At 35.3% G+C, this 24459-nt stretch overlaps 2 protein-coding genes across 8 annotated transcripts in view; one reads left to right on the top strand and one right to left on the bottom strand.

Moving 5' to 3' along the window:
- Window positions 1-24459, top strand: part of LOC131997388 (general odorant-binding protein 28a-like) — a 91721-nt gene that overhangs the window by 33672 nt on the left and 33590 nt on the right. The gene's annotated exons all lie outside the window — the stretch shown is intronic.
- LOC106086461 (apoptosis-inducing factor 3) overlaps window positions 1-24459 on the bottom strand; it is a 42077-nt gene that overhangs the window by 7572 nt on the left and 10046 nt on the right. For 2 of the 7 annotated variants that reach the window (XM_059368349.1, XM_059368348.1), the window contains exon 2: window positions 12802-13382. In XM_059368349.1, the coding sequence (XP_059224332.1) occupies window positions 12802-13382 (581 nt within the window). Of the gene's footprint in view, window positions 1-3002; window positions 3105-12801; window positions 13383-16658; window positions 16770-16882; window positions 17107-24459 lie in introns of those variants that run through there. The other 5 variants (XM_013251144.2, XM_059368351.1, XM_013251143.2 and 2 more) reach the window with 5 other exon arrangements.

Below are 24459 nucleotides of genomic sequence, written 5' to 3'. Positions count from 1 at the left end.
CCCGAGCCTCAGGATATTATTAGTAATAGAAACAGAAAGCCCTACGGTCTGCAGCCAGCACTAAAAATGGAATTTCATTGAATTTTGTGTTTAAGGAAAATTTCAGGTAAAATTTGTTTTGGAGAAAATTTAAATTTCGATTCTAGTTAAGAGTTAATTGATATTTTGTGTTTAAAGAAAATTTAATTGTTGTTGCCTTTGTATATTATATTATATTGATATATTTATGATTTTAGTAAAAGTAATACAGCGGTCAAAAAAAGTATTCATCATTCAATGTTTTTTTTTTTAATAAGTCTACAAAAGACAATTGGAATAAAAACATATTAAACTAATGATGCAGTAGTGCTTGTGTGATATATATGTACACAATTTCATTGTTTTTAAAGAAAAAAATAGTATTTATTGGAACAAAAAGGGCCATTTTACAGCTGAACACAAAAAATTAAACAAAAAAAGTATTCATCATTGCAAAAAAACAAAAAAATAAATAACACAATTTAAAAAAATTAATACTTTGTTATTCGACCACCGCGTCTTATAACTTCTTTTAAACGGTTTGACATCGATTGGACTAATTTAGCGGTTATATTTTGGTCTATATTAGTCCATTCCTCCATTATCACCTGTTGCATTTGACTCTTGCTCGAAAAATTGAGCGTTCTCAATTTGCGTTCGAGATGTTCCCAAAGATGTTCAATTGGGTTCAAGTCGGGACTTTGAGGAGGAGTTTTAATGACTTTGGGGCAGTTATACAGCATCCACATCTTGGTATTTAAAGCAGAATGTTTGGGGTCATTATCTTGATAATATTGAAAGTTATTACCAAGCCCAAGTTTTACAGCACTATCTTTTAAATTCCTCTTTAAAATGTCAACGTAATACTTATGATTACTCCATTAATAATTTCAAGATTTCCCGCTCCTGAAGCCGCCATACACCCCCAAACCATTAAACCACCTCCACCATGTTTTACAGTAGCAACTGTGTTTCGTTCTTCAAGCTCTGTATTTGGTTTTCTGTACACTATGACCTTTCCATCGCACCCAAAAAGATTAAACTTGCTCTCGTCTGCAAAAATGACTGTTTTCCAAAATGATTCGGGCTGTTTTACATACATTTTTGGGAAGTTTAGCCTTTTCACTCGGTTTATTTTATTTATAAAGGGCTTCTTACGTGCAGTTCTTCCTCTGTAACTATGCCTTTTGAGTGTATTTCGAATTGTTTGTGTAGTAACTTCCTTCCCTAAATATTCCATAGTGTTTTTACGAAGAATGGTCGCATTTGTCTTCGGAGTTTTCTGAACTTGCCGCACTAGCCAACGCACATCTCCAACTGAAAGTGCTTTTGGTCGACCAGATCTTGGTTTATTGTCAACAGTTTTCGTTTCTGTCCACTTTCTGATGATGGATTGTATAGTAGATCGTGGTCTATTTAATATTTCACTGATAGTTTTTTGAGTTAAACCATTCCTGTGGTGTTTTATTATCAAAACTTTTACCTCATCAGAAACCTCGTTTTGCTTACGACCCATTTTGACAAAAACTATATTTTCAATGAAATTAAATATTTGCTGTCAAGGGCAAAGCCTCCCTTACTAAATAAAACAGAAAAGGGGGATTCCCAAATAATATTTGAATTTGACTTTGATGATAGCACATCAATGATGAATACTTTTTTTGTTCTGTTTTTGGTGTTATTATATAAAATTGCATTTTTTGCGCTAATTAAATTTATTTTTTGAATTTATTTTAAAACATATTACGAAAAATAAACTATTGCATAAAACTGCATTATTTGTTTACTTTAAATTTTCTTCAATTACCCAAAATAAGTGACTTTATTATCAATTTTGCTAATGATGAATACTTTTTTTGACCGCTGTAGAAATCTTAATCGAACAGCCCTAATGATTTAAGTTTCCAAAGTTCTTGTATCCACCGTAAATTTCTAAATCTGTATAAAAAAGTCGACTTTTAGTTGCGACGATCAATGTTTTTCAAAAAAAAAATTGACAGTACGGAGGTAAAATAAATCTGAACTATTGGATTGCCCAAAAAGTAATTGCGGATTTTTTAAAAGAAAGTAAATGCATTTTTAATAAAACTTAGAATGAACTTTAATCAAATATACTTTTTGTACCCTTTTTTCTAAAGCAAGCTAAAAGTAACAGCTGATAACTGACAGAAGAAAGAATGCAATTACAGAGTCACAAGCTGTGAAAAAATTTGTCAACACCGACTATATGAAAAATCCGCAATTACTTTTTGGGCAACCCAGTAATATTGCCCATTTGTAATACTCAATATTAGAGTATAATATTAAACAAAAAGAAAATATCAATGGCATTTTTTTACTGAAAAGATTTGACGACCTTTTTAAATCAACTGACTTTGTACAGAAACACTGTTTTCGCTGCTCTCGTATGCAGGTGTTCAATTTTATCCATAACGTCTACCAAATTTCATTCTTGCCACATGATTTGCATTTTAATTCACATTGCTCTCTCTGTCTCTCTCCCTCTCGCTTACAATCTCTTTATACCATTTACACTTCTACCTACTCAGTTCTCCTCGAAAGTTCTTCATAACATTTCATTTTTTGCACATTCATTAAAAAATCTAATTTAGATTGAAAATGAAATAAAAACCGGTTGGTTAACCTTCTTGTTTTTTATTTATTGCAAACAACAATTTCCACAAATTTTGCGAAAACAGGGACCACAATTACTACGCACTGAGTTTTCATTGGGTGGCTTGGTAACTTCACAAAACTTTCAACTTCCTATAAATCACTGAACATTATTGTCATTAAAATTGACATGTTTTTTTGCTACTATATATAGAAATGCGATAATATTTAGACAAATCATTTTCAACATAGAATCAATAAAAACGACAGACAAAAATGTCTTTTGAAATGCACCGCCTGCAGCACGAGTCTCCAGTCGTTGGGGGGTGGTGGGTGGGTGTTGAGTAAATTTTTTTTTTTATCAAACTTACGTATTTTTCCGACGAAATGAACAGACGTTGTGTTTGCACTGAAACGTTAAGTTTCTTACTAATCTATGTTGTGTATTTGTCCGTCTATCTAGTTAAGTAGGCTTAATGCGCCGGCTACAACAACTAAGTGGTCAGCCAAGAGTTGTGTTTTTGTTGTTTACCATAGGTCTTTCGGTTGTGGTTGTTTGATTGTTCTAAAACATGTTTGTTATTCATCACTCATTTTTTTTTACGCGTTGCGCAGCCTTAGTTGCCACTTAGTTGCGATGCCAAATGGAAAATTATCCATAAATCTCCTAAAAGCTAGAAACTAAACGTAATGAAATGCAGATTTGGTAACTAAACTACATGTGCAGTGAACTACTGTTAGATAATGTTTGTAAGAATAGATAACCGTACAATGCTTGTTTTCCTGTAAAAGTTAATAGCACAATCTCTTCTCTTTTGAGAGAAAGGTAGTAAAAACGCTGGCCAAACTTTAGATTCCCAACACCATGGATATATTTTAATGTGGGTAAAAAAGCGCCTTTAATGGCTCAACTTGTTCACCCAACTATGGATGAATTTTGCCACAAATGTAGGTAGGCAGTTCCGAACCATTCAATGGTCCCAAATGAAATAAAATCTGTTAAAAACAAGTAAAAGCGTGCTAAGTTCGGTCGGGCCGAATCTTATATACCCTCCACCATGGACCACATTTATCGAGTTCTATGTGCAATATCTCTTTTTAGGCAAACAAAGAATATTGAATAGAACTGTTGTGCTATATCAAGTTATAGTCCTATTCAGACCATAAATGAATGCTGAACATTGTAGAAGTCATTGTGTAATATTTCAATTCATTCGGATAAGAATTGCGCTTTGTAGGGGTTCAAGAAGCAAAATCGGGAGATCGGTTTACATGGGAGCTGTAAAAAGCTATAGATCGATTCAGACCATATTAGACACGTATGCTGAAGATCATGAGAGAAGCCGTTGTACAAAATTTATGCAAAATCGGAATTACGCCCTCTAGAGGCTCAATAAATCAAGATCCCAGATCGGTTTATATGGCAGCAATATCAGGTTATGTACCGATTTGCGCCATACTTAGCAAAGTTATTGGAAGTCATAACAAAACACCTCATGCAAAATTCCAGCCAAATCGGATGAGAATTGCGCCCTCTTGGGGCTCAAGAAGTCAAGACCCAAGATCGGTTTATATGGCAGCCATATTAAAACATGGACCGATTTGAATCATTCTTAGCGCAGTTGTTGGAAGTGATACCAAAACACCCCGTGCAAAGCTTCAGTCAAATCGGATGAGAATTGCGCCCTCTAGGGGCTCAAGAAGTCAAGACCCAAGATCGGTTTATATGACAGCTATATCAAAACATGGATCGATTTGGCCCATTTACAATCCCAACCGACCTCCATTAATAAAAAGTATTTGTGCAAAATTTCAAGCGGCTAGCTTTACTCCTTCGAAAGTTAGCGTACTTTCGACAGTAGACGGACGGACGCATGGACATGGCTAGATCGACTTAAAATAACATGATGATCAAGAATATATATACTTAATGGAGTCTCAGACGCATATTTCGAGGCGTTACAAACAGAATGACGAAATTAGTATACCCCCACTATATGGTAAAGGGTATCAAAATCATCTTGTCAGCTTAAACGTGAGATCGTTCTATTTGGCAGCTATAACCAAATAAAGGGTACGCCAGAGAAACTTACTTATTTAAAAAAAACTCTCAAGCGGTGAGTTGGGGGGGGGAGGAGACACATCTGAAGGGGAAAATCCCCAAGTTTGTTCTCTCTCCAGTAAGTTGCCAACACGCTCTGGTCTAGGGAGCAAGGGGTTAGCGCCATTGAGAGCTTCTTTTCAAACCGTCACACTATGGTCAGACTTGTATGGAAAGAGCGGTCAAAATAGGCATAGTAAAGGGTGATTTTTTTGAGGTTAGGATTTTCATGCATTAGTATTTAACAGATCACGTGGGATTTCAGACATGGTGTCAAAGAGAAAGATGCTCAGTATGCTTTGACATTTCATCATGAATAGACTTACTAACGAGCAACGCTTGCAAATCATTGAATTTTATTACCAAAATCAGTGTTCGGTTCGAAATGTGTTCATTCACCGTAACGTTGCGTCCAACAGCATCTTTGAAAAAATACGGTCCAATGATTCCACCAGCGTACAAACCACACCAAACAGTGCATTTTTCGGGATGCATGGGCAGTTCTTGAACGGCTTCTGGTTGCTCTTCACTCCAAATGCGGCAATTTTGCTTATTTACGTAGCCATTCAACCAGAAATGAGCCTCATCGCTGAACAAAATTTGTCAAAATTTGAACACATTTCGAACCGAACACTGATTTTGGTAATAAAATTCAATGATTTGCAAGCGTTGCTCGTTAGTAAGTCTATTCATGATGAAATGTCAAAGCATACTGAGCATCTTTCTCTTTGACACCATGTCTGAAATCTCATGTGATCTGTCAAATACTAATGCATGAAAATCCTAACCTCAAAAAAATCACCCTTTACAACTAACCGATCCAAATTTCAGCGAAACCAGGTAATAAATGTGGCTTTATAACCTGATTTCGCTGAAATTTATGCCTACCGATGTCCGAACCGAATATGGTCCAAATCAGACTATATTTCAATATAGCTGCCATAAAGACCAATCGGCCGATTTTTAAGCTTAAACCCATAATTGCCATATTTATTACCCTATTTCGCTGAAATTTGGAACGGTGAGTTGCACTATGCCTACCGATGTCCGAACCGAATATGATCCAAATTTGCCAAAATTTCGATAGAGCTGCCACGCAGACCGATCTGCGGATTTTTAGTCTTAAGTCCATAATTGCTGCATTTATTATCCGATTTCGCTGAAATTTGGAGCGGTGAGTTGTACTATGCATACTGATATCCGAGCCGAATATAGTCAAAATTGGGCAAAATTTCGATAGAGCTGCCATGTACACCGATCTGTCGACACCATTTTCAGTTGTTCATAGGTATTCATCACTTGCACTTTCACTAGACCAAAACAGCCTGAAGGAGCGTTCCAATGCTTTTGCGAAGTACTAGAGAGTACTTTACTATTGTCTTGGCTACAATTTTTGTCTTAGTATTGTATCGAAAATCTCAATGGATTGGCTGTTAAGGCCAAACTATCAAAAAAAAAAAAAACGTGACAAAAGTCATCATACAAAAAAAATCTGGAGGCTCCATTTTGACCGTAGACGTATAGTCTGGTGGACTTTGTTGCTTAGTACTACCCTGTACCAGAAACGCGAAGGGGCCCATTAAGTTTTTTTTCTTTCCATACTAATCGTCCCACCCTACTATGTACAGCGGTCAAAAAAAGTATTCATCATTAGCAAAATTGATAATAAATTCACTTATTTTGGGTAATTGAAGAAAATTTAAAGTAAACAAATAATGCAGTTTTATGCAATAGTTTATTTTTCGTAATATGTTTTAAAATAAATTCAAAAAATAAATTTAATTAGCGCAAAAAATGCAATTTTATATAATAACACCAAAAACAGAACAAAAAAAGTATTCATCATTGATGTGCTATCATCAAAGTCAAATTCAAATATTATTTGGGAATCCCCCTTTTCTGTTTTATTTAGTAAGGGAGGCTTTGCCCTTGACAGCAAATATTTAATTTCATTGAAAATATAGTTTTTGTCAAAATGGGTCGTAAGCAAAACGAGGTTTCTGATGAGGTAAAAGTTTTGATAATAAAACACCACAGGAATGGTTTAACTCAAAAAACTATCAGTGAAATATTAAATAGACCACGATCTACTATACAATCCATCATCAGAAAGTGGACAGAAACGAAAACTGTTGACAATAAACCAAGATCTGGTCGACCAAAAGCACTTTCAGTTGGAGATGTGCGTTGGCTAGTGCGGCAAGTTCAGAAAACTCCGAAGACAAATGCGACCATTCTTCGTAAAAACACTATGGAATATTTAGGGAAGGAAGTTACTACACAAACAATTCGAAATACACTCAAAAGGCATAGTTACAGAGGAAGAACTGCACGTAAGAAGCCCTTTATAAATAAAATAAACCGAGTGAAAAGGCTAAACTTCCCAAAAATGTATGTAAAACAGCCCGAATCATTTTGGAAAACAGTCATTTTTGCAGACGAGAGCAAGTTTAATCTTTTTGGGTGCGATGGAAAGGTCATAGTGTACAGAAAACCAAATACAGAGCTTGAAGAACGAAACACAGTTGCTACTGTAAAACATGGTGGAGGTGGTTTAATGGTTTGGGGGTGTATGGCGGCTTCAGGAGCGGGAAATCTTGAAATTATTAATGGAGTAATCATAAGTATTACGTTGACATTTTAAAGAGGAATTTAAAAGATAGTGCTGTAAAACTTGGGCTTGGTAATAACTTTCAATATTATCAAGATAATGACCCCAAACATTCTGCTTTAAATACCAAGATGTGGATGCTGTATAACTGCCCCAAAGTCATTAAAACTCCTCCTCAAAGTCCCGACTTGAACCCAATTGAACATCTTTGGGAACATCTCGAACGCAAATTGAGAACGCGCAATTTTTCGAGCAAGAGTCAAATGCAACAGGTGATAATGGAGGAATGGACTAATATAGACCAAAATATAACCGCTAAATTAGTCCAATCGATGTCAAACCGTTTAAAAGAAGTTATAAGACGCGTTGGTCGAATAACAAAGTATTAATTTTTTTAAATTATGTTATTTATTTTTTTGTTTTTTTGCAATGATGAATACTTTTTTTGTTTAATTTTTTGTGTTCAGCTGTAAAATGGCCCTTTTTGTTCCAATAAATACTATTTTTTTCTTTAAAAACAATGAAATTGTGTACATATATATCACACAAGCACTACTGCATCATTAGTTTAATATGTTTTTATTCCAATTGTCTTTTGTAGACTTATTAAAAAAAAATATTGAATGATGAATACTTTTTTTGACCGCTGTATATAAAAAAATAGAAGACTGACTAAAACTGAAAAAACATGGAGGTATTTCTAGTATTTTGGTCATAACTTCAAAGTTGCAGCTAAAATTTTGCATTTAGCATCTTAAGACCGGCATTAACAACATATCAATGGGAAGTTCAAGGGGGAACATAACTAAAAACCTTCTTGAAGCTTAATTATATTGGCGATATAACATTACAAAAATACAAATAAAACACTAATTCTGAATATCTTATACAACGACATAAGATATAAAAAACTAAATAAAACTCAAGTTAATTCATTTCTTTTCAATAACCGTTAATTGAAAATATTAACTTATCAATATAAATTTGATTTATTTTTTCCTTTGTTATAGTGTTTTGACTTTAATTTTGCACTTAACGCCACGTTAATCCACTAATTGCATCCCTCCACACACCTGTTCGATAAATTCTTCACCAAGACCTTAAATTTCCTCCCAATAAATTGGCCTTTGTGACTACCCTAAATTCCACTTTGTTCCCCGTCAAAATGCATGTAAAATGCTGATTGACAACGCTCTTCAGATTTGAGTCCGTGCGATATCTGTTTATGAGGTTATTTAAAATCCTTGGTTTATGTCGATCGAGCACGGACCATAGCACACCTCAACAACAAAATTCGCTACACTGTGGCCAACATATCGATTGATATGCTGCAAAGAGTGAACACGAATTACATAAATCGATTTAATCAGCATATGCGCAAATAGTTGGGAACATTGGGATATTGTATTTTCAAAAAAAAAAAGTATTAAAATAATAACTGAAGTACTTTTGTTTTTATTGACATTTCAAATAAGTTTCTCTGGACCATATTTGGCCCGAATGTAACAAGATCTAGTATAGCTAACTAAATATTGGCGTTATATAATTTTTATCTGATTTGATTAAAGTTTCGCCCGATAATTTCTGCTATGACTGCCAACATACGAACCAAGTATGATCCGAATCGGTCCATAACCTGATATGGCTCCCATATAAATTTATCTATTGATTTCGCTTCCTGAGCACCTACAGGAAGCAATTCTTATACATTTGATGCATTTACAGCCTAAATTGTAGAGTTAATTTGTTAATTTTTTAACTATTGTATTTTAAATGATAAGGTAATGTTACCCATTATTCACATTCGTAAGTCAAGTTGGCATCTCTGTTTATATGCATTGCATTTCCACCTCTAAATGGGGTTGAAATTGTTTGTTCACAACAGATGTTAAAATCAACTACCAGCTTTGAAGTCTCTTACATTGTCTCAGCAGTTGGCTCTCCGCCCAGTAGGGGGGACTGCTAGTATTTGCGAAATAAAACAAAAAAATGTCAAACAATTTTATTGATGGTGAATGCCAATTGCTCTTTAATTGCTCTCAAAGAGAGAGAGAGAGAGAGGTATATATAAACAATCAAACTTAATGAGCTTTTACATATAACTGAAGGTCAGCAGAGGCCATGGATATTAAAGGCTTGCAGAATGTCTTTTTTAATATTGAAATTTGGCCAATTCCAATTTAAATATTTGAATAGTACTCAACTAGTTCTTAATTGTAAGTTAATTTTTAAATCAATAGGAACAAATGGAATTTGATGCTATCATATTTTTGTTTACAAATTCATTTAATAATCGTCATAATAAAAATCGTTGTTAACCTTCACGTTTACTTTTTAGAGATTTTAGAATTGAATTTTCATTGTGTTGATTCCATATTCATGGCATGGAAATTTTCAGAAATTATTATTGTAAAGACGACCTCATATCGAACTTTAAAAGGTAGTACAATTTAAAAAGTCTTTGTTTCCCAAATTTCGCAATCCACTTGTTGGCAACGTTTTGGAATACAAAATATGCCCGCTTTATCATTTTGAAGGAAGTGGATTTGTCTATGCGGTTGCGGTTTTGAAAACACGAAACGATAATTAATGCAGAAAGCTCCAGAAACTTGACAATTATTAACATGGGTTTTATACTATTTGATAAGATAGTTATTTAAAATAAAAATTTCTGTAAATTTAAATTAAGAACTTGCTTATTATTTTGGTGCGACTACTGTCAATTTCGTGTAGAAAGAGGAAATCATTAGAATTAGTAGTGGTAATCATTTTTTGTGTCACATTTATTGATTGTAAGTTAGGCCAAAATTATCGACTGAAAACTGTTCGTGTCAAAAAACATTAAGAATTTATTTGTCCTTAAGGTCCTTTTTGTTGACATGCAACCCTTCAATCCATTTCCAAGATGACTCACTCACTTAAATTTAGATTAACTTTTGTAATCAATAATTGTTTTGTATATATATATATACAATATTGAAAATTGAGTTTTAGTAATACAAACAATCAATAGACAAAAAGTCAAATTGAGAGATCGTTCGAAATATAGCGTGGTTTGTAAGGTTGGGCGAAACTATCCCCACTTTCAGTAGCTGTTCCGACTCCCGGCTATTAAGGGAAAAATTTGAAGAAGTCACGACTTTCGAGCCTATGCAACTGAAGATGTATAAATCTGTGGCACATTGTCAGACATTGTTAATACTACGAGAAATCTTAAGGTAGATATTAAGTTACGATTTCATAGTAAATTTCCATAAAAAAACAAGTTATGGTACAATTCGGACCATAATTTAACTGAATGTTTGAGACTATAGTAGAAGTTATTGTGTAAAATTTCAATTTTACAATTTGAATAAGAATTGCGCCTTTTAGGGGTTCAAGAAGTAAAAAAGGGAGATCGGTTCGGACCATGTTTTACACGTATGTTGAAGGTCACAGGAGAAGCTGTTGTACAAAATTTCAGCCAAATCGGGTAATAATTGAATAATTGAAGTCCAGATCCCAGATCGGTGTATATGGCAGCTATATGAGGTTATGATCCGATTTCAACTACAACTAACACAGTCGTTGGAAGTCATAACAAAATTCTTCAAAATTTCAGCCAAATCGGGTAATAATTGCGCCCTCTACAGGCTCAAGAGGTCAATATCCAAGATCGGTTTCTATGGCAGCTACATATATCAGGTTATGACCCGTTTTGAACCATACTAAGCACAGATGGAAAAAAACGAAACACGTCATGCTAAATTTCAGCTCAATCGGACAGGAATTGTGGCCTCCAGAGGCTCAAGAACTCAAGACCCCAGATCGGTTTATATGACATCTAGATCATGTTATGGACCGATTTCAACCATACTAATCACAATTGTTGGAAATCTTAACAAAACACCTCATGCAAAATTTCAGCCAAATCTGATAATAATTGCACCCTTTAGAAACTCAAGAAGTCAAAAAATCCAAGATCGGTTTATATGGCAGCTATATCAAAACATGGACCGATGTGGCCCATTTACAATACCATCCGACCTACACTAATAAGAAGTATTTTTGCAAAATTTCAAGCGGCTAGCTTTAGCCCTTCGGAAGTTAGCGTGCTTTCGACAGACGGACAAACGGACACGGCTAAATCGACTTAAAATGTCATGACGATCAAGAATATACATACTTTATGGATTCTTAGACGAATATTTCGAGGAGTTATAAACAGAATGCCGAAATTAGTTTCCTATGTTGGAGGGTATAAAAATAGTGAAAACAATTTCATTTACGGTACTAAGTTCTTCAATGCAAATTTCGCCCATGAACATTCTATTTATTAAGGGACAGCGGCAAACTTTTCACATATAAATGAATGCTGGCCGATTCAGGTTTAAACTCAATGATAAGGGGCTTCCTTTTAATAACCGAGACCGAACTGCATGTCGCAATGCGAATCCTCTTTGGGGAAAAGTATATACATACATGGCTGCCATACGAAATGGTATAGAAGTAGTTTCAGCACTACAGTTTTTTCGGTCGAAATAATCCACTCGTTAAAGTGGATTATTTCTAGATTACTTAATTACTAAAAGTATCGAATGAGAATTTTTTGCAGAGTTGATGTGTTATAAGAAGATTCTTCATATGGGGTTGGGTATCATATTTTTGGATTTAATAGGTTTAAAATGTTGGTGCACCACTCAAAATTGATCATCCTGCGTTGCTCAAGCGGAACAGTCGTGACCTTCACGAAATTCGAATTTAAGCCAGCCTCGGTCACGACTGAGTTTATTAAACCAGTTTTTCACAGTGTTATGAGTTGGTTCTTCATCGGTATACAAAAATGTAAGTCAAATAATGTATTCTTGTCGAGATAATCCACGCAGAAAGTTAGAAAAATGGTCGCACGAAAATATTTACGAGTTAAATCCATTTTTTTCTCAAATTAATTTTTTCAAGTTACTGTAAACAACACAAATGATGGTCGTAGTTCAAAATGTTCTGAGTACGATTATGCTAGAAAGTGTCAAATGTCAGATTGCACCCGGCAATACTTGGTGTTGCCTAGGCCAGACACGTATATAGCAGCCCTCATTTAGCTCCTATAATAAATCGCCTAGTCTGTCATGAAAATTTGATCAAAGATCTTGAAAACGCGATCCATGGTGGGGGTATATAAGATTGGGTTAAATCGAGCTCTTATTAGGGTTGTCCTTGAACAATATCTTAAGGTGATACCAGTGGATTGACGATGTTGGTGTATCCCCAATTCTATGGTGGATCGAATAAATGCTAGCAAATGCTATTCTACTAAATCAAATTTTGATGAAGTTTTCGAAAACATACATTTTTACGATACTCAAGAATTGGACGGTCTGTCAACCAACCACACAATTTCTAAATACACATTCCTATGACTAATAACTTCAAAACTTAAGCATCTACTGGGTAATACACAAAAAGTATAAAACCAACTCACCATTTTCGTTCTCAGGCCGATTGGAGCAGGCATCATTTGTGGTAACATATTCTTTGCAATTTGCTGACCCCATATTGAGAGAACGTGTCTGTGGTCGGTTAAGCGGCAGAGAAGCTGGATATAAAAGATGTTGTTGTTGTTGTTGATATAATGGTGGTGGTGGTGGCAACTGTTGCTGTCGGCTGTGATGACGTAACGACCTTGTAGAATTATTCCCAATGAAATTGTGAGGTCGACGACAATACCACCACGCTGCACTTGTATTTGTAATGTGAAACCTGTTGAGCTCTGTTGTGGTGGTTTGTTTGTTGGCAAATTGTTTTTGTATTTTTGTTTGGTATTTGGAGATGATGTTGTTATTGCTTTTGATGGTTTCACTGAGACACAGAGTAGAGTAGAACCTTCGCCTTACAGATTCATTTTCAACTAATGTAACGGCTTTTGGTGATTTTAAAAGATTATTAACAATTGTCACTATGCTGCTCTTTGCCGGCAAACATTTGTAAGACAGTGTAAAATTCTCTACACGATAAAGAGACAACGTATTTATGGCGGCACTTGAGCGGTGTAATTTCAAATACCTTTGATAAGAAGTTTTTTTAAGTGTTAGAAAGAGAGTGTAAAGAAGAGTGGATTGATTTAAAAAGAGCTTATATCTAGGTACCCAGTGGGAAAATGGCTAATGGTTTACAATTGGAACATCTACATTATATTGGATTGCCCAAAAAGTAATTGCGGATTTTTTAAAAGAAAGTAAATGCATTTTTAATAAAACTTAGAATGAACTTTAATCAAATATACTTTTTTACACTTTTGTTCTAAAGCAAGCTAAAAGTAACAGCTGATAACTGACAGAAGAAAGAATGCAATTACAGAGTCACAAGCTGTGAAAAAATTTGTCAACGCCGACTATATGAAAAATCCGCAATTACTTTTTGGGCAATCCAATATAATTCGTTATAGAATTGACATTTTATAAGATATCACAAAGAAGAATAGAGGGGCTAATTTCATTTCAAAAAAATTGCACATTGATTATAGAGTGTAACGCCATATCTAATGAAGTGGGATGTATTGTTTTTGTGAGTCAGGATTCTTCTTCTTTTTAGAATCCCGTTATCTCTTGTTGCAGTCTTGTCATTTCAAAAACATACATGATTTAGTTTGCCTTGTGTTGTGTAGAATGAAAGAAGTTTCTTAGGAAACCAATTTAAAAAAATTGAATTTTTCATATGAAACTTTTTTATTCATGGTCTAAATTAGATAAATTTTAGCTTGTTATATTGTGAAAATTTTTAGCAGTGAGTTATATTAGAGCTCTCACATCTATGCCAAATACCCCAGACTGATAATTATATGTGCAGAACAAATGTTACTGTTTTTCATCTAAATGAGAACAGTAATTGAACAACAATTAAAGGACAAATTGTCATTAACTTGAACACTTAGCCATTCCATTGCCTATTCTCTGTTTCCAACTTCATCCAAAACTACCGTTATCCTTAATTTCGGTGGGAGTTTAAAATTTTCATTGAAAATATTTATATGTGCATTAGTAATAATTACAGTTTGAAGAGCTAAAGAGCCAACAATTTCCAATTTTTTTCAGTGATTACTATGAAATACATAGCAACTGGTAAGAATCAACCTACTTTTTAATAAAAATGGAAATAAACTCTAAGATAATTGTTTTTTTGATTTTTGAGGGAAAATGGAACGAAATGATGTTAATGCTCTGCCAAATACAGCACCGGAGTGGACGTACGCAAACCATAGACAAAAAGGCGTATTCGACAACTAGCAGCTAATATAAGCATGAGATGCAAAAACAAGTAAAAGCGAGCTAAGTTCCGTCGGGTCGAATCTTGGAAACCCACCACCATGGATTCTGCTAAAATATGGGAGCTATATCTAGTGGCTTCCATGAACTCAAGAAGTCGAATCTCGAGATCGGTTTATATGGGATCTATATCAGATTATACACAGATTTAAACCGTACTTGCCACAGTTGTTGGAATTCAAAATAGAACACTGCGTGCAAAAATTGCGGCTTCCAGGGGCTCAGGAAGTCAAATCGGAAGATCTGTTTATATGGGAGCTATATCAGGTTATAGACCGATTTGGACCGTACTTAGCTCCGATGTTGATAGGAAAAACTGAATACTATGTGCAAAATTTCTGCCAAATCGGATGAAATTTGAGGCTTCCAGGGGATCAAGAAGTCGAATCGGGAGATCGGTTTATAAGGGACCTATATCAGGTTCTTGACCAATTTTGTCCGTACTTGGCACAGTTGTTGGAAGTTATAACAGAAAACTTTGTGAAAAATTTCTGCCAAATCGGATGATGTTGTGGCTTCCATGGGCTCAAGAAATCAAATTGGGAGATCGGTTTATATGGGAGCTAGATCCAAATCTGAACCGTAAGAATCCGATTTTTATAATTTTCATACGAAGTAAACTTGAATATTGACGGACCCGATGGTCATCATTAATATTGGAAGAGTGCTGCAACCAAAACCATGACCACGTATTTCTTATGGTGTTTGGTTGTAACACTTGAAAAGATACAAATATGCTTTGTTCCAACTAAAATTAATGCAGAATTATATAAAATCCTCCTTAACAAAAACATAATTGAATTTCCTAACGAACTGTGTGGTTTTTATAAAACAAGCCTTGCTCCATATAATGGCCAAACAATTAAAGGTGACCTCATTCGTACAACAACCACAAATCATATGGTGCAATTCGCCATATCGTCATAAAGATGTCATTTCAAAAATGACACTGTTCTTAACACAGCCAAAGAAACTTGCGTTCAAGTGTGTACGTGTGCAGATAAAATGAGAGAAAGCTTGCGCTCGTGTTATTACGTGCACAGGTAAAATGAGAGAAAGAGAAACACAAACAAAGAGAACGTGCCAAAAAATGGGGCGGTTTGCTGTGAATGTAAACACAGAACTGACATCTTAATACCGTCAAATTGGCCGGCTGTTATCAGCTGTTCTCGTGACCTTTATAAATCCATATTGAACGGTTCAAAAAGGCCTATTTTTGATCAAGTAAAGTACATTCACTATAATGGCTTTCGATGAATCCCGATTTAAAATACATTAAAGATCTCTGGGGCATTGGGAGGGGAAAACCACCGGTGGAATTTTTTTCTGATGGTCTTGCCAAGATTCGAACCCAGGCGATCAGCGTCATACATATACATGATATATAAAAAATGTAAATATGCACATATAAATATTTTCTATGAAACAAATTTTGAAATATTTTTTTTCCTATCAAAAAAATTTCAAATGCTTTGGAATTCTATGTGACAATACTGAATAAGTAAAGTAACAAAAAATCAAAAAAGAGAAACATTTAAAAAACATTAACATTTTTTAGCGCAATTTTACTTAATGCACATATAATTATTTGTCTGGGGTACATTCTAAATCGAATCATATATATTGCCTTCCAAAAAAGCAAATTTTCCTAAAGTAATAGTGGTGTTTAAAATCCAAAATATTAAAATTAATAATAAATGATAATTTTGGTAGTTTTACATTTAGCAGAATAAACTATTTAATTTATTTTGGGGGATAAATAATTTGATTTTTTATAAAATTATAAAAATAATAATGAATTAAAATAAATAAGTCATAAAATCCATTCCAAATAAATTGTTGAATAATGTATTCTATTAAATGAATTATATAGTGCTTCCTTCGGTCAAGTAAAAGGAATGTATTCTTTGTCTAGGATATTTCCCTTGTGAAGTATCGATTATGAAGGCTATCGATTATGTTTTCATATACGAGTACTTTTGATTACCTTTTCCCACTGGGTATGTGGTTTAATTACGAGTTGTTGCTGCAAACACTTGACATGTAATTGATTTAGGAGTTTTTATGATTATTTTTGAGTTGCTGATAGGTATTTATGCAAAAAGCAAAAACGTTTTAATTATTAACCACGCACCTCTGCCGTGAATATTAATTAAGCAATTCACATCAATTGTTTGTTTGTTTTGTTAAAGACGATAAAAATTTACCAACTTAGATGATTGAAAAAAGCTTGTGATTTACATTCGTCTTATTATGTATGTGTGTGTATCTTATTGGTAGTGCCCTATTAAAGGACGTTTTGTTTATCGGAGTGTGTGCGTAAAACAATGTGTGGCTTTATGACAAAAATGGCTTCAACTTGTAAATATCACGGCACGCAATAAACAACAATGGTGGGAATACCCCAGAAATCCGAACGTTTGACTTACTCGATTCGTAACCGCTTTACGACTGACTTCTACATTCGCCTGTGAATATGCATGTGGCTGACAGCTTTGCTCTTGCCAGATTCACTTGCTCACAATTAGAGGCAGTAACATCGACATGTGTATATTTATGTATGAGTATGTGCATACGCACACTGTGGAAAAGCTTAATATGGTAGAAATGTTAAAGAACGTATTCCCCAATTTTGACAAAATGACATTTTTTTTTGACATTTTGCCAAAATTGGGGAATACGTTCTTTTTATGTTCCGTCCATATAATCCGGTATTGTTTTTGTACCATACGGTGTTGCTTTACTATTAATACCGTGTGGTACTGAAATGAGCACGTTTGGTATCAACTTTTCTCTTGGTGTAAAACCGCATAAAGTGCGATCAGGCCGAACTTTGGATACTCTTCACTTTGCAATATATGTATATATTAACAACATATCCTCAAAATCCTGTGGAAAATGCATCATTATGAACCCAAAATAGTTATATCTTAATATAGTCCGATCACCATCATTTAACTGTTCTAAATTTCATAAAAATTACACGTTAATTACACGTTTTATGTGTTAAAGACCTTAAATCGTTAGTTTGGCCTGTAAGAAAGTTATATTTCCCATATAAGTGAAGGATAGATAAGGGTCTAATACAACTCACTGTACCAAATTTAGGCGACATCAGACAATAAATGGGCCTTTTATTGGCTCAAAACCTTAAATCGAGAGATCGGTCTATATGGTAGATATATCCAAATCTGGATCGATCTGGGCCATATTGCAAAAATATGTCGAGGGGCCTAACACAACTTACTGTCCCAAATTTCGGCGACATTGGACAATAAATGCGTCTTAAATGGGCCTAAAAGCTTAAACCTTTTATGGGCCCAAAACCTTGAATCAAGAGATCGGTCTACATGGCAGCGATCGGGGCCAAATTGGAGAAGGATGTCGAGTGGCCTAAGACAAAACGCTGGCTTTTATGGGCCTAAGACCTTAAATCCACGGATCGATCTATATGGGGGCTATATCAAGATATAGTCCGGTCTAGCCCATTCGAAGTTAATCTGCCTAGAGACAAAAAAAGAATCGGTGCAAAGTTTCAGCTCAATATCTGTATTTTTAAAGACTCTAGCGTGATTTCAACAGACGGACGAAAGGACATGGCTATATAGTTTTACATTTTTAAGAAGATCAAGAATAGGGTTGAAAATAGATATTTCGATGTGTTGCAAACGGAATGACAAAATGAATATACCCCCATTCTTCGGTGGTGGGTAAAAAAACTAACGGGATTTGGGAAAAAAACGTCATGTGTTGCTATTATTTTGACTGCGGTAATATTGGCTTCAACATTAAAAATTGATTAGAATATTTAAATAAAACAAAACGTAACGTAATTATCTTTCTTCCCTATAATACTGAACTCAATAAGAAATATTTTAATGTGTTTATTATACAGAAGTATGCAGGTAAACTTAATGGTGCTATTTTTTTGGCCGGCACTGTATATACTTTACTAGCTGGCCCGGTGTTTTTTTGCCCTTCTGACATGTTGCAAATTTGAAAATAATTTATATTCGTATTTAACTCTGAAACACATTTCTTTAGATTACCATATTGTGCCATTTGTTATACTATCCATTTGGGGCTAAATTTTAGGCTAGGGCGACCCTCGGGAATTGGCCTAAATTTTTTATACAAGTTTCGTATTTTACTCTCAAACACCTTTCGTTTTTGTCCATTATTGTCCCGTTCGGTGTACTTGGCCATTTGAGGCATAATTTTAGGGTGGGTTGACCCGACTGGATATAGACCTTACATGTTTATATAAGTTTCGTATTCTACTCTCAAGAACCTTTCGTTTGAACCCTATACTGTCTCGATCGGCCTTCATGTCCGTTTGAGGGTGATTTTTGGGGTGGCGTTGCCCCCTGAATCGTAAACCCAATTTTTTATATAAGTTTCGTATTCTTCTTCCAATCACCTTTCATTTGACACCCATATTGCCCCACTCGGTAAACTGTGACAAGTTTGGGCGGTTTTTGAGGCTGAGCCCCCCGACACTTGGGGTCAAACTGTTATATCAAGTTGATATTCTGCTCTTAAATATCTTTCATTTGATACCCATATTGTCCCAATCGGTAAACATGTTCGTTTGGGTGGGTTTTGGGGTCGGGCGTTCAGGGCCCGCAGATTATTTGAGCCCAAAGTTTTATACCAATTTCGTATTTTTGAGTTACCATTAGTGTTCAAAACAAATTTCACTTTAATCGGTCCACCCATCTGCGAGATCTGGCGTTTTTGAAAAAATTGGGTTAGGGGAAGGGTTTTCTCCCCCATCGGACATCAAAAAATGGAGTACCCTATATCCATCGGGGGGGTCAAACTCTACCGTCTGTGAAAACTTCTTGATACAAAGCCCAACACTTTCAATATGGATATTTCGATGTGTTGGAAACGTATATGCCAGTATAGATGCTCTGAAGAAAGGCAAAAGGCAGTTATATCGAAAATTAATGGATTGACATTTAGATTACTTCCACCCTTTTTTCTCATTTGAATCAATAACCCTGTATAAATATAAACAAGGATATAATAATTATCCTATTTTATTATAGCTTTATTACTTTATCCGTAGCTATATCTAAGTAGGGTCTGGTCTCGATCAAATTTTGTTCAGGTCCCGAAAATTCATATACAAGTAACAGTTTCAGCGAAATCAGGCAAGAAATCTGCTTTTTATGGGATTAAGACCCAAAATTAGAAGTTCGGTCTATAAGACAGCTACATCCAAATATAGTCCAATCTGACTCATATTTGGATCGGACGTCGGCAGGCAATAACTCACTTTTTTCAAATTTCAGTGAAATCGGGTAATAATTAAAGCTGGTATGGGCTTCAGACCCTTTATTGGCAGATCGGTCTATATGGCAGCTATATCTAAATATAGTCCGCTCTGATCTATATTTGGGTTAGATATTGGGAGGCCTAAAACTACACCGTGTTTAAAGTTTCAGCGAAAGCGGGCAAAAATTAAGCATTTATGGGCTTCAGACCCTTTATCGGCAAATCGATCTATATAGCAGCTATATCCAAATATGGTCCGATTTGGTCCGTTCAAGAACTTAACCAGCGTGCATCAAAAATACGTATCTGTGGCAAATTTCAACCCAATGCAGTAGAGTGATTACAACAGACGGACGGACAGACGCACGGACATCGTTAAATCGTCTTAGAATTTTACGACGATCCGAAATATATATACTTTGTAGGGGCGGAAATTGATATTTCAATGTGTTGCAAACGGAATGACTATATTGTCTGCAGTTATAAAAATTCGTTCAAAAATTTGCATATTGTAAAGTATTGGAAAGCAACTAAACGAAAATGCTTGTAAAATTAAACGATAAGATGGAATATAAAATTTTTATGACATTTTTGAGCTGTTTTTTTACTGTTTACTATTTGAAAACAGCAGAAAATGTTTGCTGCTTCAGCAACAAATTACTGCTGTCTCATTTTCAGCAGACGTTCTGCTGTTACAGCAAACATTTTTGCTGTTTTTACAAACAAATTTCTCTGAGTGTAGGGGTCTTAAGAAATAAATTGGGGAGATCGGATTGCATAGGAGCTTTATCAGGTTACAGACCTATTCAGACCATATTTGGCACGTATATAAGAGGGCGTAAATGAAGTCCAATGCCATATTTCAGCGGAATAGGATAACAATTACGCCCTCTAGAGGCTCAAGAAGTTAAATCGGGAAATCGGTTTATATGGGAGTTATATCAGGTTATGGATCAATGCAGACGATTTTTAGCATGTTTGCTAAAGGTCAAAGATACAGTTACTGCGCCAAATTTCCGCACAATCGGATAGAATTACGCCCTCTAGAGGCTAAAGAAGTAAAATCGCGAAATCGGTTTATATGGTAGCTATATGAGGTTTTAGACCGATTCGAACCATACTTGGAACATCCACTAAATGTCATAGAGGACGTCATAGTACAAAATTTCAACCAAATCGGATAGAAATTTCGCCCTTTAGAGGCTCATTTGGGCCGGTTTAAACCATACTTGGCACGTAAGTTGGAGGTCATTAGTGAAGTCATTGTGCAAAATTTCAGCAAAATCGGATAAGAATTACGTCCTTTAGAAGCTCAAGAAGTAAAATCAGGAGATCGGCATATATGGGAGCTACACCAGGTTATAGACGGATTCAGACCATTTTTGGCATGTTTGTCAAAGGTTATAGATACAGTGATTGTGTAAAATTTCAGCTAAATCGTATAGAATTACGCCCTCTAGAGGCTAAAGAAGCAAAATCGCGAAATCGGTTTATATGGGAGCTATATGAGGTTTTAGACCGATTCAAACCATACTTGATACATTCTCTAAATGCATAGAGGACCCCATAGTACAAAATTTCAACCAAATCGGAGAGAAATTTCGACCTTTAGAGGCTCAAGAAGTCAAATCGGGAGATCGGTTTATATGGGAGCTATATCAGATTTTGGGCCATAATTGGCACGTCTATATGGCAGCTATATCCAAAACTGGTCCGATTAAGGCCAAATTAAAGAAGGATGTTGAAGGACCTAAGACAACTCACTGTCCCAAGTCTTAGCGAAATCGGATAATAAATGTAGCTTTTATGGGCCTAAGACCCTAAATCGGGGGATCGGTCTATATGGCAGCTATATCCAAATCTGAACCGATCCGGGCCAAATTAACGAAGGATGTCGAAGGGCCTATATCTCACCACCCCAAATTTCATCAAAATCGGATAATAAATGTGGCTTTTATTGGCCTAAGACCCTAAATGGGCGGATCGGTCTATATGGGGGTTATATCAAGATATAGTCCGATATAGCCTATCTTGGAACTTAACCTGCTTATTGACAAAAAACAGAATCTGTGAAAAGTTTCAGCTTAATATCTCTATTTTTAAAGACTGTAGCGTGATTTCAACAGACAGACGGACGGACATGTCTACATCGTCCTAGATTTTTACGCTGATCAAGAATATATATACTTTATAGGGTCGAAAATGGATATTTCGATGTGTTGCAAACGTAATGACAAAATGAATATACCCCCATCTTTCGGCGGTGGGTATAAAAATTATAATATGTTCAATTTGTTAATATTTGACAAACACCTTTTTGCTGCACATATTTGAAAGCATCGTGGTATAGTTTTAGCTAAAGTTGGTCGTATGCCTGAGTAATGGTGAGTCAGTATATGAAAATGAAAAAATTCTATTGAATTGGGGAATTTCGTTTTCAGTTTCTTTTTGGTGTTGTTGTATAGTTTGCGCTTTTATTTATTTTTATTATTATTCACACATAATTACAGAGCAAACAAATTTTGCATACTGGTTTACGTAAACGTTTATGTGTTTGTATGTATGTATGTATGTACATTTGTTTTAATTATTTCTGTTTTGCTCATTCTTCGCTTGTTTATCTTATTATTATTCATTAACGTCAGGTAGTGGTGCATTTATCAAAAAAAAAAAGCATGGCCAAAACAAAAAGTTAAAAAAAATGTATAAGTACTCGTACCTATATAAGTAAAACAAAAAAGGCACACATTTATACTTCACTACGCAATTTAAGCCGCAAAAAATCAGTAGTGTTTTAATTACATAAATATTTGCCTAAGACATCGCAGATTAATGAAGGCATAGTAGTATCGTAAACATTTGTATAGACATCATAAACTCAGCATATGATGTAGCATTGTCAAACAAATCACATAATTGTTGCCATATCACACACAAACAAAAAATATTAAAAAAAAGTTTTTTCTTGAAGCATTTTAAATTTAAGTCACGGAATAAGACAAGGACGTAGTTATCCTTAAATTTTAATCACTATACGGACACAACATATCACTTAAAATTTTGCTCCTGAACTGAATCTGGTTTTTCAATTCACAAATGATTCCCATATTTTTTTTTTCTTTTCCGAAAAAATCAGATTTTCTTAAGATAAGAGAGCACATTAAATGGACATTATACATACAGATGTACATATATGAAACCTATGTCTAAATCTGTCGATTTTAGACTTGCCTGCCTATTGAGATATCAGATAAAACCTCAAAATTTTGTAAAGATCGGATCAAAATCGTGACTATTACAGGCATAAAAGATCATTTCCGATGAAATATATATATGGGATGGAGTTTTGCACACGTATTAAGACCATAGCTGCGGAGTCTAGCCCTCGACTAGTAGTATTAAACCGTAGTCGGAGAGCGGTTCGGAGTCGGGGCTAACGTGCTCCACTCCGAACCAAACTCTGACTCCGGCACAATAGTCCGACTCCGACTTCAACTCCGGCCTCAAAAACTCGACTCCGCAGCCCGGATTAAGACGTAGACTAAGACACCTCGGGCAAGATTTTGTATAGATAGGACCAAAATTTCGGCTACTACAGCCATAAAAGTACATATATGTAGAGCTCCTCGTCAAGCTCCTTTAGGTGAACAAACTCGTTCCGGTCCAAAGTACCGATCGCCGCGGGAATAAAATGGACCTTGGTTATTTAAAGGCGCCAATAACTCGCCTTGTCATAGCGAGCATCATAGGCTCTCAGTATTTGTGCAAGAGCCAGTGCCGCGAAGCCTATCATTGAGACTCTCGGCTCGATACCACTGATAGTAAGCGGCAGTCATTGCAGCTACTCCTTACTGAAAATTCTACTATCCGCAACCTGTGGACGCTACCAGATCGAACCTCATTGTTCCAGCCCGTGTGGTGCTCATAGCCATACAGTGCCGGAAGGTGAAAGATATGGTATATGGCAGCAACATATACTTATTTAAATCTAACCCGATGTTGATGACATTTTACACACGTAATGCGATGAGGCCCTGTAGCGCAGAGGTTAGCATGTCCGCCTACGAAGCTGAACGCCTGGGTTCGAATCCTGGCGGGACCATCAGAAAAAAATTTTCAGCGGTGGTTTTTCCCTCCTAATGCTGGTAACATTTGAGAGGTACTATGCCATGTAAAAACTTCTCGGCTATGAACTTGAATCAGACTGAAGCTTACACTTGAATCTGACTGCACTCATTGATATGTGAGAAGTTTGCCCCTTTCCCTTAGTGAAATGTTCATGGGCAATATTTGTTGTATTTGTAATGCGACATCAAATGAAATACCTCGGGTAAATTTTTCATTGAGACTTCAATAAAAAATACCCCGTGCGAAATTTTATAAAGATGTAAAAACTGTAAAAAATGCAAATTTTGCCAAAGAACATACCACTAAGCAACAGGGGCAAACTTCTTATATCGATGAGTTCAGTCAAGTTCAAGTTTAAGCTTAATGAAGTTTTAACATAGCCAGCATTAGAAAGGGGCTAATCACCG

The sequence above is a fragment of the Stomoxys calcitrans genome, chromosome 4 (assembly GCF_963082655.1).
Source record: "Stomoxys calcitrans chromosome 4, idStoCalc2.1, whole genome shotgun sequence".
NCBI lineage: Eukaryota > Metazoa > Arthropoda > Insecta > Diptera > Muscidae > Stomoxys > Stomoxys calcitrans.
This window is presented reverse-complemented; position numbering and strand designations above follow the sequence as displayed.